The sequence below is a fragment of the Lynx rufus genome, unplaced genomic scaffold (genome assembly GCF_022079265.1).
Source record: "Lynx rufus isolate CCGP_SWC_20201006 ecotype Redwood Valley unplaced genomic scaffold, mLynRuf1.p SCAF_2, whole genome shotgun sequence".
NCBI classification, from domain to species: Eukaryota; Metazoa; Chordata; class Mammalia; order Carnivora; family Felidae; genus Lynx; species Lynx rufus.
This window is the reverse complement of record NW_025814834.1, coordinates 34,305,566-34,319,766: the sequence shown is the minus strand read 5'-3', so window position 1 is coordinate 34,319,766 and position 14,201 is coordinate 34,305,566. Positions and strand designations below refer to the sequence as shown.

The window sequence follows — 14,201 nt, the reverse complement described above, 5'->3', positions numbered from 1 at the left end:
AATACCTCCACTAGCTGAGTCAGGTACCTGTATGTGTAATAGATACAACTGGCAACCACTTGAAGCAAGAGTAAAAGTATAGAATATTCTGGACAGGTCCCTGCATTTCTACCCTTGATGTGTTTATTAGATAACCTCAGGAATTAACAGCCATTTCTAGCAATTCCTAAAAGTGCTTACTGGAAATTGTGCAGGAAACTATTCTTTGCTACCTATAAATCTGCTTTTCCCACCCTGTCCCCCTTTACGTGCTGATGGCTTTTTAATTAACCACTTATTAGCAATTGTAAACTCTTCTTAGATTTTGAAACAGTGTCTTAAGCCACCCTCCAGTGCTTTCCTAATGAGCATTGTGTTTGAAACTAAAATATCAGTATTTTATATTAGGGTAGGGGACTAAAATGGGGAACCAAAAAAGTTTATTTTGTTTTCCTCTTTTTAAAACAATGCAGGTTGATGAGCTACCCTTTTCCCAGTTGCCTTCATCCACTAGAGCCAAGGATGTGATCTGTTCCACCAATGTTTCTCACTATGAACTCCAAGTTGAAATTGGTAATTATCCTGAATTGATCCTTCATTGTTAGAAATGAAATTGATGGCACAAAGATTATTTTGTAAGTGGGTCTTTTTCTGTTGTCACCTATGTTAATAAGGCTACATGTTAATTGTGTCAGTCAGATGGATCTATTAATTTTATGTCTTCCCTAAAATAGCAGCCCCAATTTCAAGATTACTTTCTAGAATTTTTACTTTTTCACTCAAGTATTTTTAGAGAAGGAAGACACTAAGTAATCTAAATATTATTTGTGTCTTTATTGTAGGAATCTTCTGATTTTATGTCTATAATTTATACTGGGTATGAAAAATCATGTAAATCTTTTTAGTCACAGTCTTTTAACCAAGTTTCTTTTAACTTAAAAACTTACCTAGGGTCACCTTAGTGGCTCAGATTTCAGCTCAGGTCATGATCTCACAGTTCATGAGATTGAGCCCCAGGTTGGGCTCCACACTAGGCATGGAGTCTGCTTAAGATTCTCTCTCTCCCCCTCTGCTGATACCCCTCCTCTAGTCACACCTGCATGCACTCTCTTTCAAAAACAAAACAAGACAACACAAAAACTTACCTAAAACCCCATTTATAGTAAACACCTTTCTCAGTTAAGTTTGGAACAAGATGAATTATTGTTTATAGCCATATACATGTGAAATTTTTGCAGTGAATATTCAGAAACATCTATTAAACATTTCAAACAGATACTCTGTTAGATGCTAGGGATATAAAACCATGTAAAACACTTGAGGAATCCATATTCTTTCTGGGAAGTTGAACACATAAGATAGCCTTGTTTATGTACTAGAGAGTACTGAAGTAGAGATGTGTTAAGTATTACAGGAACAGAAAAGATGAAACATCTGACCATCCATCTTGACTACTGTGAAAGTTGCAAGAAAGATCGCAAAAATGAGCTGGATTCTGAAAAATGAGGAAAAGTTTGCTGAATGTTCTAGTCAGGGTTTTTGTTACAAACAACAGAAAACAATCCTGACTAACTTAAGAGAGGAATTTTTTGAACAATATTGCTAACAGAATTATTGGCTAGAGAGATAGACTTGGAAGAAGCTAAGCGAAGCTGCATAACTAGAACCAGAGCCAGGGCCATGGCCTAGGAACAGCCTAGTTAGTGTATTACCTGTTAGAGTATTTATATCCCAGACAGTGGAACCCACTGCAGGAAGTTCTGACTGCCTCTGCTTCTGTCTGTCACTAACTCCATCCTTCAGTTAGCTAAGCATAGGTCATTGATGTTCACATGGCAGGGTCAAGGAAGCCAAGAGCAAATAAGGATCTGACCTTTCCTAAAATAGCACTAGTGGAAAATGCCCCCAAATTAGAATGGACATTCAGATGATGTCAATTCAAAAAAGGTAAAAACAGAATTACTTCAGTAGATGACTGAGGAAGAATGGTTAGAGGGGAACCTAAACAACCCCCCACTTGTTGCCTACAAGAGTAGGCAGTGGTCGGAGACAAATCTAGAAAGGGAGGTTTGGAACACCTGTGAAAGACCTCATATGGTGTATTTACAAGTTCAGACTCTCATCCCTCACAGCTTACCCACTTCATTGCTCAAAGCATTTAAGCCACAAGTTTGGAATTTATTCCCTCTGTGCTTGAGATACATTGTGGAACAGTGACAATGGTAATAAATAATACCATCTAACAGGCACTGAGCTGAACATTTCATGTGTAGTTTTTCATGTCAGCCTTTTACCACTCCTATTTGGCTGATGAAGATACTGAGCCTCTGAGAATTCAAGTAGCAATCCTACAACTAGTGATTTTAAAGCAAACCTTTCTGACTAGAGGGTCTAAGGTCTCAGGTGCTGCACGGTAGTACTCTTCTAGTGATAAAATGCTGAGTTCTAGGGGGAAAACTGGCAGCAATTCCAGGCAGCAGTCTGGAAGATGTACATAGTGATTTACAACTGGAAGTATCATCCATATCACCTGAATCTTTAAAAATTGCAATGCCTATATCCCATCACAGACCTAACGAATCAAAATTTCTGGTGAATTGGACCTAGGTATAGGCTTTTGAAGTAGATCCCCCAGTAATTTGGGAGCATGTCTTAGTTGAGAATGTAGAACATGATAAGGAAGTCACCACATTTGACCAGCAAAGGAGGACAGGACTTGAACTAAGGCAGTCATACTGACACTGGAGTGAAAGGGATGAATTTGTGGTTAACTTCATTTCAAAGATAAGTGGCAGAATTTGGTGACTGTGGAAAGAGAGAGGAACTAACATTTATTAGATGCCTATTGATAGGTGCCACTCCAGGTGTTTTATATTTTAAAAACTGATGACACCAAATGCTGTTGAGTATGTCAAGCAGCTATAGCTCTTATAGATTGTAGATTGTTTGTGGGATTAAAAATGGTTCATCCACCTTTAAAACCAGTTTTGCAACTTCTTATAAGGTTAAATATAGGTGACCCAGCAATCCCACTTGCGAGTATCTGCCAAAGAGAAATGAAAGCATATGTCTACTTAAAGAATGTTTTCGCAGCTTAATAGTCACCAAAAACTGAAAACAACCCAAATATTTATCAACTTATGAATGGATAAATAAATTGTGACTTGTCCATAGTAATGGATTATTACTCAGCAATGAAAGAAGCTATTAAAACAACATGGAACAGAGGCGCCTGGGTGGCGCAGTTGGTTAAGCATCCGACTTCAGCCAGGTCACGATCTCGCGGTCCGTGAGTTCGAGCCCCGCGTCAGGCTCTGGGCTGATGGCTCAGAGCCTGGAGCCTGCTTCCGATTCTGTGTCTCCCTCTCTCTGCCCCTCCCCCGTTCATGCTCTGTCTCTCTCTGTCCCAAAATAAATAAATAAACATTGAAAAAAAAAAAGTAAAAATAAAAATAAAACAACATGGAACAAACTCAAAAGCATTATGCTAAGTAAAAGAAACTAGACACAAAAGACTGTACTCTTTATGATACCATTTATGTGACAGAAATGACATCAGTGGTGTAGGAATTGCTGATTGTATACTGTTGTTTGAATTTGTCATAATTTGTTTATCAGGTCACAATTTTAGCCATTATAACAGATATGTAATGGTGTATCATTGTGGTTTTTTATTTGCATTTCTCTATCTTGAGCATCTTTTCATGTGTTTATTGGACCTTCCTATATCTTTTTTTGTGGATTGCCTATTTAATCATCTGAATATTTTTATTTATTTAAGATTTTTTTTAAGTTTATTTTGAGAGAGTGTGTGCTCACGAGGGGGAGGGGACAGAGAGAGAGAGAGAGAGAGAGAGAGAGAGAGAATCCCAAGTAGACTCCACACTGTGAGCACAGAGGCCAACACGGGGCTCGAACCCACAAACCATGAGATTGTGACCTGAGCTGAAATCAAGAGTCAGATGCTTAACCAACCGAGCCACCCAAGCACCTCTGCATATTTGTTGAAATTAAAATACAATTTTTGAAAGAGCAAGTGAGTGAGCTCAGAGAAGGGGCAGGTGAAGAGAATCTTAAGCAGGCTCCACACTCAGCACAGAGCCCGATATAAGGCTCAGTCTCAAGACTGTGAGATCATAGGGTGCCTGGGTGGCTCAGTCAGTTGAGCATCTGACTTCGGCTCAGGTCACGATCTTGCAGCTCGTGAGTTTGAACCCTGCGTTGGGCTCTGTGCTGACAGCTCAGAGCCTGGAGTCTGCTTTGGATTCTATGTCTCCCTCTCTCTCTGCCCCTAACCCACTCGCATTCTGTCTCCATCTCTCTCAAAAATAAATAAACATTAAAAAAAATTTTTTTTAAAAAGACCGTGAGATCATAACCTGAGCTGAAATCAAGAGTCTGACACTTAACCAACTGAGCCACCCAGACACCCCAAATCTTATGCATATTTTAAAATTTAGTATAAGTTTGTATAGAATTGTAAAAATTCTATTGGTATAGAGTTGTAAGAATTTTTTATATATACTGGATGTAAGCATAGTTAATACTTTCAGTCAGTGGCTTATCTTTTCGTTTTCTTAACAGTATTTTCTTGAAGAGCAGTTTTAAATTTTGATGTTGTCCAAATTGTCAGTTTTTTTCTTCTTTGGTTACTAACATGAGTTTTACATCTGACTGTAGGAAGAGGATTTGACAACTTGACTTCTGTTCATCTTGCCCGGCATACTCCTACAGGAACACTGGTGACTATAAAAATTACAAATCTGGAAAACTGCACTGATGAACGCCTGAAAGCTTTACAGGTAACAAAATGAAAAAAATGATTTATTTAATGTCTATTTGAGGAGATTACATCTGTAAGAATTTTTTTTACCAAATTAATATTTCTTTCTGTTAGAGGAAGTTAGATTTCTTTCTTCTAATGAATATGCAAGTACAGAATTGGAAGGAATACTTGGAATCCAGATCCACAGAAGAACAAATATATTCAAACTTTGGTAATTACTGTAAATTCCTTCAAACGAATATCATATTCAAAATGCTGGTCTGCAGATTTACAATAATCTTAGCCCAATCACAAATAGTCAAATGAGGAAATAGAAAAAACAAAAGCATACAGTTTCCTTTTCATCCAGCTAAGTAAAATTAACTTCTGAATGAATAAATTTTAACAGAATTGCATTTTAGGAATATTATAATACCATTTTCATTGTCACTAATTTTTTTTCAATTTCAAATTAAAAAAAATTTTTCAAATTTATTTAAATTCAAGTTAGTTAACATACAGTGTAGTACTGGTTTCAGGAGTAGAACCCAGTGATTCATCACTTACATATAACATCCAGTGCTCATCCCAATAAGTGCCCTCCTTAAAGCTCATCACCCATTTGGCCCATCTCCACCGACCTCCCCTTCAGCAACCCTCAGTTCTCTATATTTAAGAGTCTCTTATGGTTTGCCTCCCTCTCTGTTTTTATCTTATTTGTCCTTCCCTTCCCCTATGTTCATTTGTTGTGTTTCTTAAATTCCACATATGAATGAAATCATATATTTGTCTTTTTCTGACTGATTTCTTTCACTTATCATAATTCTCTCCAGTTCCATCCACATTGTTGCAAATGACAAGATTTCATTCTTTTTGACTGCCAAGTAGTATTCCATTGTGTGTGTGTGTACCCAGGCACCTCTGCATATTTGTTGAAATTAAAATTTTTGAGGGGCGCCTGGGTGGCGCAGTCGGTTAAGCGTCCAACTTCAGCCAGGTCACGATCTCGCGGTTCGGGAGTTCGAGCCCCGCGTCGGGCTCTGGGCTGATGGCTCAGAGCCTGGAGCCTGTTTCCGATTCTGTGTCTCCCTCTCTCTCTGCCCCTCCCCCGTTCATGCTCTGTCTCTCTCTGTGCCAAAAATAAATAAACATTAAAAAAAAAATTAAAAAAAAAATTTTTTTTTGAAAGAGCAAGTGTGTGTGTGTGTGTGTGTGTGTGTGTGTGTGTGTGTGTGTGTGTGTTTATGTATGTATGTTGTGTATATATACATATAAATGTATATATATATACACACACACACCACATCTTCTTTATTCATCAGTCAGACATTTGGGCTCTTTCCATAATTTGGCTATTGTTGAAAGCTCTGCTATAAGCATTGAGGTGCATGTGCCCCTTCAAATCAGCATTTTTGTATCGTTTGGATAAATAGTAGTGCAATTGCTGGGTCGTAGGGTAGTTCTATTTTTAGTTTGTTGAGGAACTGCCATACTGTTTTCCAGAGTGGCATTAATTTCAAGTTTTTATTTAAATTCTAGTTAGTTAACTAGGGCGCCTGGGCAGCTCAGTCGGTTAAGCATCTGACTTCAGCTCAGGTCATGATCTCATGATTTGTGGGTTCGAGCCCTGTACTGGGCTCTGTGCTGACACCTTGGAGCCTGGAGCCTGCTTCAGATTCTGTGTCTCCCTCTCTCTCTTCCTCTCCCCTGCTCGTGCTCTTTCTCTCAAAAATAAATAAGCATTAAAGAACATAAATTCTAGTTAACATATGGTGTCATATTGGTTTCAGGTGTAGAATTTAGTGGTTCATCACTTATATATAACAGCCAGTGCTCATCACAAGTGTCCTCCTTAATGCCCATTGCCCATTTAGCCCACCCCTCCCCTCCATCAACCCTCAGTTCTCTATAGTTAAGAGTCTCTATAGTTGAGAATTTGTCTCCCTCTCTTTTTTTACCCCTTCCCCTATGTTAATGTGCTTTGTTTCTTTAATTCTACATATGAGTGAAATCATATGGTATTTGTCTTTCACTGACTTATTTCACTTAAAATAATACACTTCATCTCCATCTATGCTGTGTCACTAATCATTTTTGATATAAAGAGGGAAAGCATTTTTTGATATTGTCCTTATTTTTAAAGTATTTACATGTGCACATGTATATTGCACAGAAAAAAAGATTGAAAGAAATTATGCTGAAATGTTAACAGTAGTTCTCTCTGAGATTTAGTGTTAGAAGTGATTATCTTCACAGTTTTATGTATTTTTAAATGTTTCTATTTTAAGAACATAGTATAGATGTTGAGAGTATGACCTCAGAAGTCAGACTGAGATCACATCTCACTTCTATTTCTTTTGTTGATTATACGCTCTCGGACAAGTTGTCTAACTTATTTCTACATTTCTTATTTCCTATTTCTCTCTTGTAAAATAGGAATGATCATATGACATACTTAATGTCTTGTTGGTGAGATTTAAAGAAATGGCAGCACCAAGAACAGTGCTTGGTATCAATAAATTCTGCTGAGTGTTAGCTGCCACCTCTACTGTTATTTTCATCACAAGGCAAAAACAAGTTGTTTTAAATGTCTTGTCTCTTGTGTGTTTATCCTAGAAAGCAGTGATTTTGTCCCACTTTTTCCGGCACCCCAATATTACAACCTATTGGACTGTTTTCACTGTTGGCAGCTGGCTTTGGGTTATTTCTCCATTTATGGCCTATGGTAAGAAAACTTGTCTTACATAAAATAACTCAGAGTTTAGCGTGGAAGCCATACTTATAAGGATGAGTGGGATCTTAGATTTATGATTCACTACTTTTAATTTATAAATCTGGTGGCCAATTCTAGATTTCATGATAAATTTCCATATCTGGTTCATGTTGACCTGATGATCAATGAAACTACTACTGCTTCTCCAAGAAGTGTGTGCCTTTGAGCAAGCTCTCTCTTTCCTTCAGTTCCCTGCCCTTCTGTCAATGGAGAGCCACTATAAGTCTTTAAGCAGAATGTTTTTTCACCTGTGCACACCATCTCTGTCCCTATTTCTCTCATTGTAAACTTACTTTATTATAGTATAAACATCTGTGTGTGTACCTGTCTCCTTTCACTGTACTTCAGCTTCTTGAGGGCAGGATCATGTATGTATTTTTCATTTTGGTTCTCATACAGTTCCTTGCATAAAGTGTTCAATAATTATATTGTACAAATAAACAAATGGATTCTAGAGCTTTTATTTTTTTTTTTCTTTTTTAAAATATAATTTATTGTCAAGTTGGCTAACATACAGTGTATACAGTGTGCTCTTGTTTTTGGGGGTAGATTCCCGTGATTCATCGCTGACATAAAACACCTAGTGCTCATCCCAACAAGTGCTGTCCTCAATGCCCATCACCCATTTTCCCCTCTTCCACCCCCCCCATCAACCCTCAGTTTGTTCTGTGTATTTAAGAGTTAGAGCTTTGATCTTTAGGATAACTTTGATGAATTGCCTCTGGGTGTAAAAATATATAAATACAGTATTTTTTTAAGTAATACTGAAAATTGTTAATTCTCTTTTCTAATCTCTAGAGTATCATTAGAAAAGTCTTTTTAAAGATTCTTGAAGGAAAACTACCTTTGCATAGGAAAGTAGGTAGACTCTAAAACAGGTGTGTGTGTGTGTGTGTGTGTGTATTTATAGTTGAAAAGAACATTTAAAACATAGCTAGAAGCAAAACCAATGTTCAGTTAAAGATTTCAGGTGTTTCTTTCAGGTTCAGCAAGTCAGCTCTTGAAGACTTACTTTCCTGAAGGAATGAGTGAAACTTTAATAAGAAACATTCTCTTTGGAGCAGTGAGAGGGTTGAGCTATCTGCACCAAAATGGTTGCATTCACAGGTATTTATTTATTTGTATTTTAAAGAATGAAATCATTTAAGGAGCTTTTAGGAAGGAGCAGTTGAGTGTTAGGAGAGATAGGAAACTCATAAGTGAAAATTGAGAGAGGAAGGGGCCAGTAGTAGTAAATGCTTATTACATTTTATGGTCACTCACCAAAAATGTTCAGACCACATCCTCTTTGCCAAATGCTGTGCTTAGTGTTTTGGTGGAGAGCCTTTCCTGGTAGAGTATAAACTTATAAACTCTATGTAATGGGATCCTTGCTGTCTCTTTTGTTTGTTTTTCTTAAGCATATAAAGAGCTGCTTTATCTGCTTTATAGCTCTATGTCATATTTACAAATTTATGTACAAATTGGAACTAAACCTTTTGTTAATTTCTTAAATATGTTGTAGCACTTTGAGATTATCATACTAAGTATCAGTTCTCTTGTTTTTAAACTATAGATGCAGAACTAATTGACTGAACATTAAAAACAATGCTGTTTTAAGATATACTGGGACGTTTTTCTTTTTAAATTATTTTTAAAGTTCGTTTCAGTCTCTTTAAAGCTTGTTTTCTTACTATTCATTTTTAGGAACATTCTGGTTAACTGTGAGTTCTAACAGACCGTATTCTAATTAATCAAGGTTTTACTACAGTTAACCAGACTCCCTTAGTTTCCAAATTCAGTATTTTACTGAACAAGGCTCTTTTATAATTTATTTGAAAAAAGAAATTTTTATGTAAGACATATATTTATAAATGATGTTAATACCAGGGGAGGCTGCCTTTTATTGGATAATGCTGCATTTAACTTTATATTCGAACTTTATGCTTCAAATATTACTTGATTTTTTTAGACTTCTCCTTGGGTATTTTACAGCAGTATCCTAAAATAGTGAAATTAGTAATGTGATTCCATTCCAAGTTTGAAAAAAAATATTATCACTTCCAAACATGTAGCTGTCAGTTGTATTTTCCCTTGTTCTAATGCTATATTAAATAGTTGAAAGGATTTCTAATTCCCTGAATATTTTATATGTGTGTATGTATATATGTATATGTGTGTGTATAAGCACACTTACATATAAGCGTGCTGTTTTATAAAGAGTATTTAATTTCCAAGAGAATACATGGATTTGTTCTGACCAGATTTTTATTCTTCATTGGCCAATTTCCTAGTATTTAGGATTGTTTCTTTTTGTTCTAGGAGTATTAAAGCCAGCCATATCCTCATTTCTGGTGATGGCCTAGTGACCCTCTCTGGCCTGTCCCACCTGCATAGTTTGGTTAAGCATGGACAGAGGCATAGGGCTGTGTATGATTTCCCACAGTTCAGCACATCAGTGCAGCCGTGGCTGAGCCCAGAACTACTGAGACAGGTCAGGTGTGGCCTTTGCATTGGGTTGTCTGTGCATCTTGAGTGTCTTCTGAGCTTGACTAAAGGACAATTGTGCCCTTAGATTTGGCTTGGTGAATGGCCTACTGCAAGACTTTTCCTCTTTCTTGTCAAAATTATTGTTAGGGATTTTAAAATGTATATACCATATATTAGGTATATCTTGATTTCTCACCTAATGAGTTTTTTCCATTGTTCAACATCCTTTCTCAAAAAAACACAGAAATATAACTTTGTATTTTATTTTCACTAAAGGACTTCAAATTAATTGTTCTACAGGATTTACATGGATATAATGTAAAGTCAGATATTTACAGTGTTGGGATTACAGCATGTGAATTGGCCAGTGGGAAGGTACCTTTCCAGGACATGCATAGGACTCAGGTAAATGCTACTAAAATCCCAAACTAATTTCCCTTCATAAGATCCCTTATATTCTAGATAATTTCTGTTAAAATGTCTTTGCTGTTAGAATCTTTATTATTGTTTTAACATTTTCCCTGAAAAGGGTGAAAGAAACTTTTCTTTCTTTTAGATGTTGTTGCAGAAGCTGAAAGGTCCTCCTTACAGCCCATTGGATGTCAGTATCTTCCCTCAATCAGAATCCAGAATGAAGAATTCCCGATCAGGTGTAGACTCTGGGATTGGAGAAAGTGTACTTGTCTCCAGTGGAACTCAAACAGTAAATAGTGACAGATTGCAAACTCCATCCTCAAAAACTTTCTCTCCTGCCTTCTTTAGCTTGGTACAGCTCTGTTTGCAACAAGATCCTGAGAAAAGGTAATATTGGCCACTTCTAAATAGCATCAAACTTACATGTTTTATTTTTTATAGAAGCTTTTCAAGTCTCTTTTCTCAATCTTTTGATCAAAAAACTATAATCTAGAAAATATCAAAACTAAAAACAAATAGAGGCAATGAGCAAATGGGAATAATACTGAAGTCAGAAGACTTGGGCTCCAATCTCAGCTGTATCATTTCCTAAGTCACCTTGTAAAAATCAGTTCATCTTTCTGGACATTAATTACTGTATTTATGTTAATACATTTTAGAAAGCTCCAAGCAGTACAAAAATGTTGTTTCTGTGTAACAATAGTGTAAATTATTACATAACTATACATTAATGTTAGTACTTTAAGATGTGTCTTATCTTTTTTTAGCCCCGTAATGCCTAGCACACTTCCTTATAACTAGTAAGTGCCCCATAAATGTTCTCTCTCAATTCTTTCCATTAGTCAAGGTTAAAGTTAAGAATTGGGCTTCCTGATATTTCTTTTTCTTTTTTTAGTATTGAGTTTTATAGCTCTGAATCTAATTTCTAATACTTTTTTACACCTAAAAATACACAGTCTAATATGACGTTCTATTTTTTTTTATAACATTAAAAAAAATATCAGACCATCTGCAAGCAGTTTATTGTCCCATGTGTTCTTCAAACAGGTAAGCTGATATATCTTCTATTGTCTAGATATTTTTAGTTACTATTAAAAATTCATTTAATCTTGTTAGCTTAAGGGGACAGTTTGGTAACCAAGATTCTTAATAATGACTTTCTTACCAAAGTAAAGTTAAAAATACAAAAACTTTTGTAGTAGTTCAATTATAGGCTTTCTAAAATATTTCCATTTTGCAAAACAAAATGAATAAAAAACAGAATGTCATTAAATGTTACTATACCCTCAGCTTATATTTTGATTAGACAGTTTTTTATACTGGCTAGAAATGATGAAGGGGAAAAATAATTCTGATAAAAATCAGTTTATTTGGTTATTCTTCCTGTTTTCAGATGATCAAAGGCATTATTAGTGAAAATACCTAAAAAATATTTTACACACTTAACATGACTTTTTAAAAAATCATTTATTGCTGACATATGTACCAATAGCTTTGAGTTTCTTTAACAGATGAAAGAAGAAAGCCAGGACTCAATACTTACACTGTTGCCTCCTAAGCCATCAATAGCACTGTCTCCAGTGTCACGTTGGACTGAGCCGGAATGTGATTTTCCTGATGAAAAAGACTCAAACTGGGAATTCTAGGGCTGCCAAATCCTGTATGTCCTAGATACTTGACACTTTCTCTCTGCTACTTTTCTTCTGTATTGCTAGGTACAAATACTAGAATTATACTTGAAAATACCATTGTTGCACTGGAGAATCTATTGTTTAAAACCACTCTGTTCAAAGAAGCATGAGTTTATATCCTCTTTGGTTAACTCACAGTTCTATTACAACTCCAGAAAAACTTCAGAATTATGAATCTAGTTACATTTAGTGTCCTCTGTTCTCATTTTTTTCCCCAAGCTGTGACTAATTCCTCTTCTTGATTTTTGAATTTAAGTTTTGAGCCATTTAATTTTTTCAGCATTTTGTTGCCCTCAGGGGAATGAGCCCTCAGAGGACAGTGCTTCCAAGTACACTTTTTACTTCCAGATTCTCTAGCCTTTTTGATCAGCTATTGTTAGACCAACAGGCTAGTTTATCCTGGCATCAAAACCCTTTTTTGGTAGAAGGGAAAATGTTTATACTTCCCATATTATTCTGTTAAATATCAAACTGAGCCTCACTCACATTAAATGATAAAGAAGTTGTAATTTGTGCTTTTTTTTTTTCATTTTTAAGAGGCTAAAGTGACACTTTTCTACTTATGTAAGTTATAGATCCTAAATTCATGCACCCTGTGGGAGCTCAATAAAGATTTATTAAATTGAGTTTATGGTTTTTTTCTTTGTGATTTGACAAAGCTAAAACACAGATTCTAATTTGTGTTGCCAAGGGAAGCCCCTAGATTATTTACATAATGTAAAGAATTGGAGACGACCTGGAATTTATTCAATGAGGCAGAAGATGTTCTGACCCTTTATAGGACTATTCTTGCTGCGGTAGGGGATACAACATTTAAGGGCATAGAGATCTTAATTAATGGTTTTACCTTATTAGCAAAAAAGAGATGTATCTTAAGGAGTGTGTGGTACTCCTTGTGGTAAATTGGGACCTACCTTAGTTAATGGATTTTCTTAAAATAATTTTTACTGTAATGTTAAATAAGATTAAGATGATTGTCTTAAGACTAAAGAATTAAAACAATGAGACAAATAATGTAAAAATGAATAGACAGTTTGAAACACAAACCTTTTTAGGTTTATTGGCCAGATCACTTCAAGAATATTTAGGTTACTCCATCAAGTAAGCCATGAAGACCTGCCAAAGTAGAGGAGGGAAAGGAGATGAGTACCAGTTGAGGCCTGAGATCACCGGTAGTTGTGGGGGCTATAGGTTATTCCACTAACCTCCTCCTGTTTCCTCCAGGTAAGAGAGGCTCACAGGAACTATAGAGGAGGTTCTGAATCTGGGTGGAGAGTTGATGTTAGTGCAAGAGATGGAATCTGGAAGCCCTGAAGCAGTGCCTCTCAGATCTCCTGTATCAGAGTTCTCCAAGAAACAAAACTAATAGGATATTTATTATAAGGAATTGGTTACACTATCATGGAGACTAACCAAGTCCCAAGATCTGCAAGGTGAATGGGCAACCTAGAGACCCAGAAAAATTAATGATGCAGTTCCAGTTCAAAGACTGGTTGGCTGAAGACCCAGGAAGAGCTGATGTTTCAGAGTCCACAGGCAGGAAAAAGCTGATACCCTGTTTGAAGGCAGTTAGGCAGAAGGAATGATCTCTTATTCAGGGTAGGGTCAGCCTAGTCAACCTTTTTGTTCTGTTCAGGTCTTCAACTGATGAGGCCCACCCACATCAAGAGGGCAATCTTCTTTATTCAGTCTACAGATTTAGATGCCAATTTCATCAAAAAAACTCCCTCACAGAAATACCCAGAGTAGTGTTTGACCAAATAAATGGGCACCCTGTGGCCCAGTCAAATTGACAGATAAAATTAGTCATCATAATAGATATTGATAGCATCACCCTGAGATCACTTGCCTTAAATTTTGCACCATAGACTCCTTGCTGTATTAATTTTCTATCTCTGATATAACAAATTACCACAAACTTAGTGGCATAAAATATTATAAACTTATTATCTTACACTTCTAGAAGTCAGAAATGTCAAATGGGTTGATAGGGCTACATTCCTTTTAGGGGCCATAGGGAGAAATCTGCCTTTTCCAACTTCTAGCAACTACCTACCTGCCTGCCTTTGCCTCACGAACCAGCATTATTTGGCTTCTGTTCAGTGATCAC

At 36.3% G+C, this 14,201-nt stretch overlaps 1 protein-coding gene across 1 annotated transcript in view; it reads left to right on the top strand.

Moving 5' to 3' along the window:
• Positions 1–12,717, top strand: part of STRADB (STE20 related adaptor beta) — a 35,876-nt gene extending 23,159 nt beyond the window's left edge. The window contains exons 4-12 of the mRNA XM_047082685.1: positions 453–552; positions 4,660–4,781; positions 7,361–7,469; positions 8,501–8,624; positions 9,819–9,990; positions 10,287–10,391; positions 10,543–10,787; positions 11,405–11,447; positions 11,912–12,717. Of these exons, the coding sequence (XP_046938641.1) occupies positions 453–552; positions 4,660–4,781; positions 7,361–7,469; positions 8,501–8,624; positions 9,819–9,990; positions 10,287–10,391; positions 10,543–10,787; positions 11,405–11,447; positions 11,912–12,046 (1,155 nt within the window). The 3' untranslated portion in view covers positions 12,047–12,717. The remainder of the gene's footprint in view (positions 1–452; positions 553–4,659; positions 4,782–7,360; positions 7,470–8,500; positions 8,625–9,818; positions 9,991–10,286; positions 10,392–10,542; positions 10,788–11,404; positions 11,448–11,911) is intronic.
• The last annotated feature ends 1,484 nt before the right edge of the window (positions 12,718–14,201 follow it).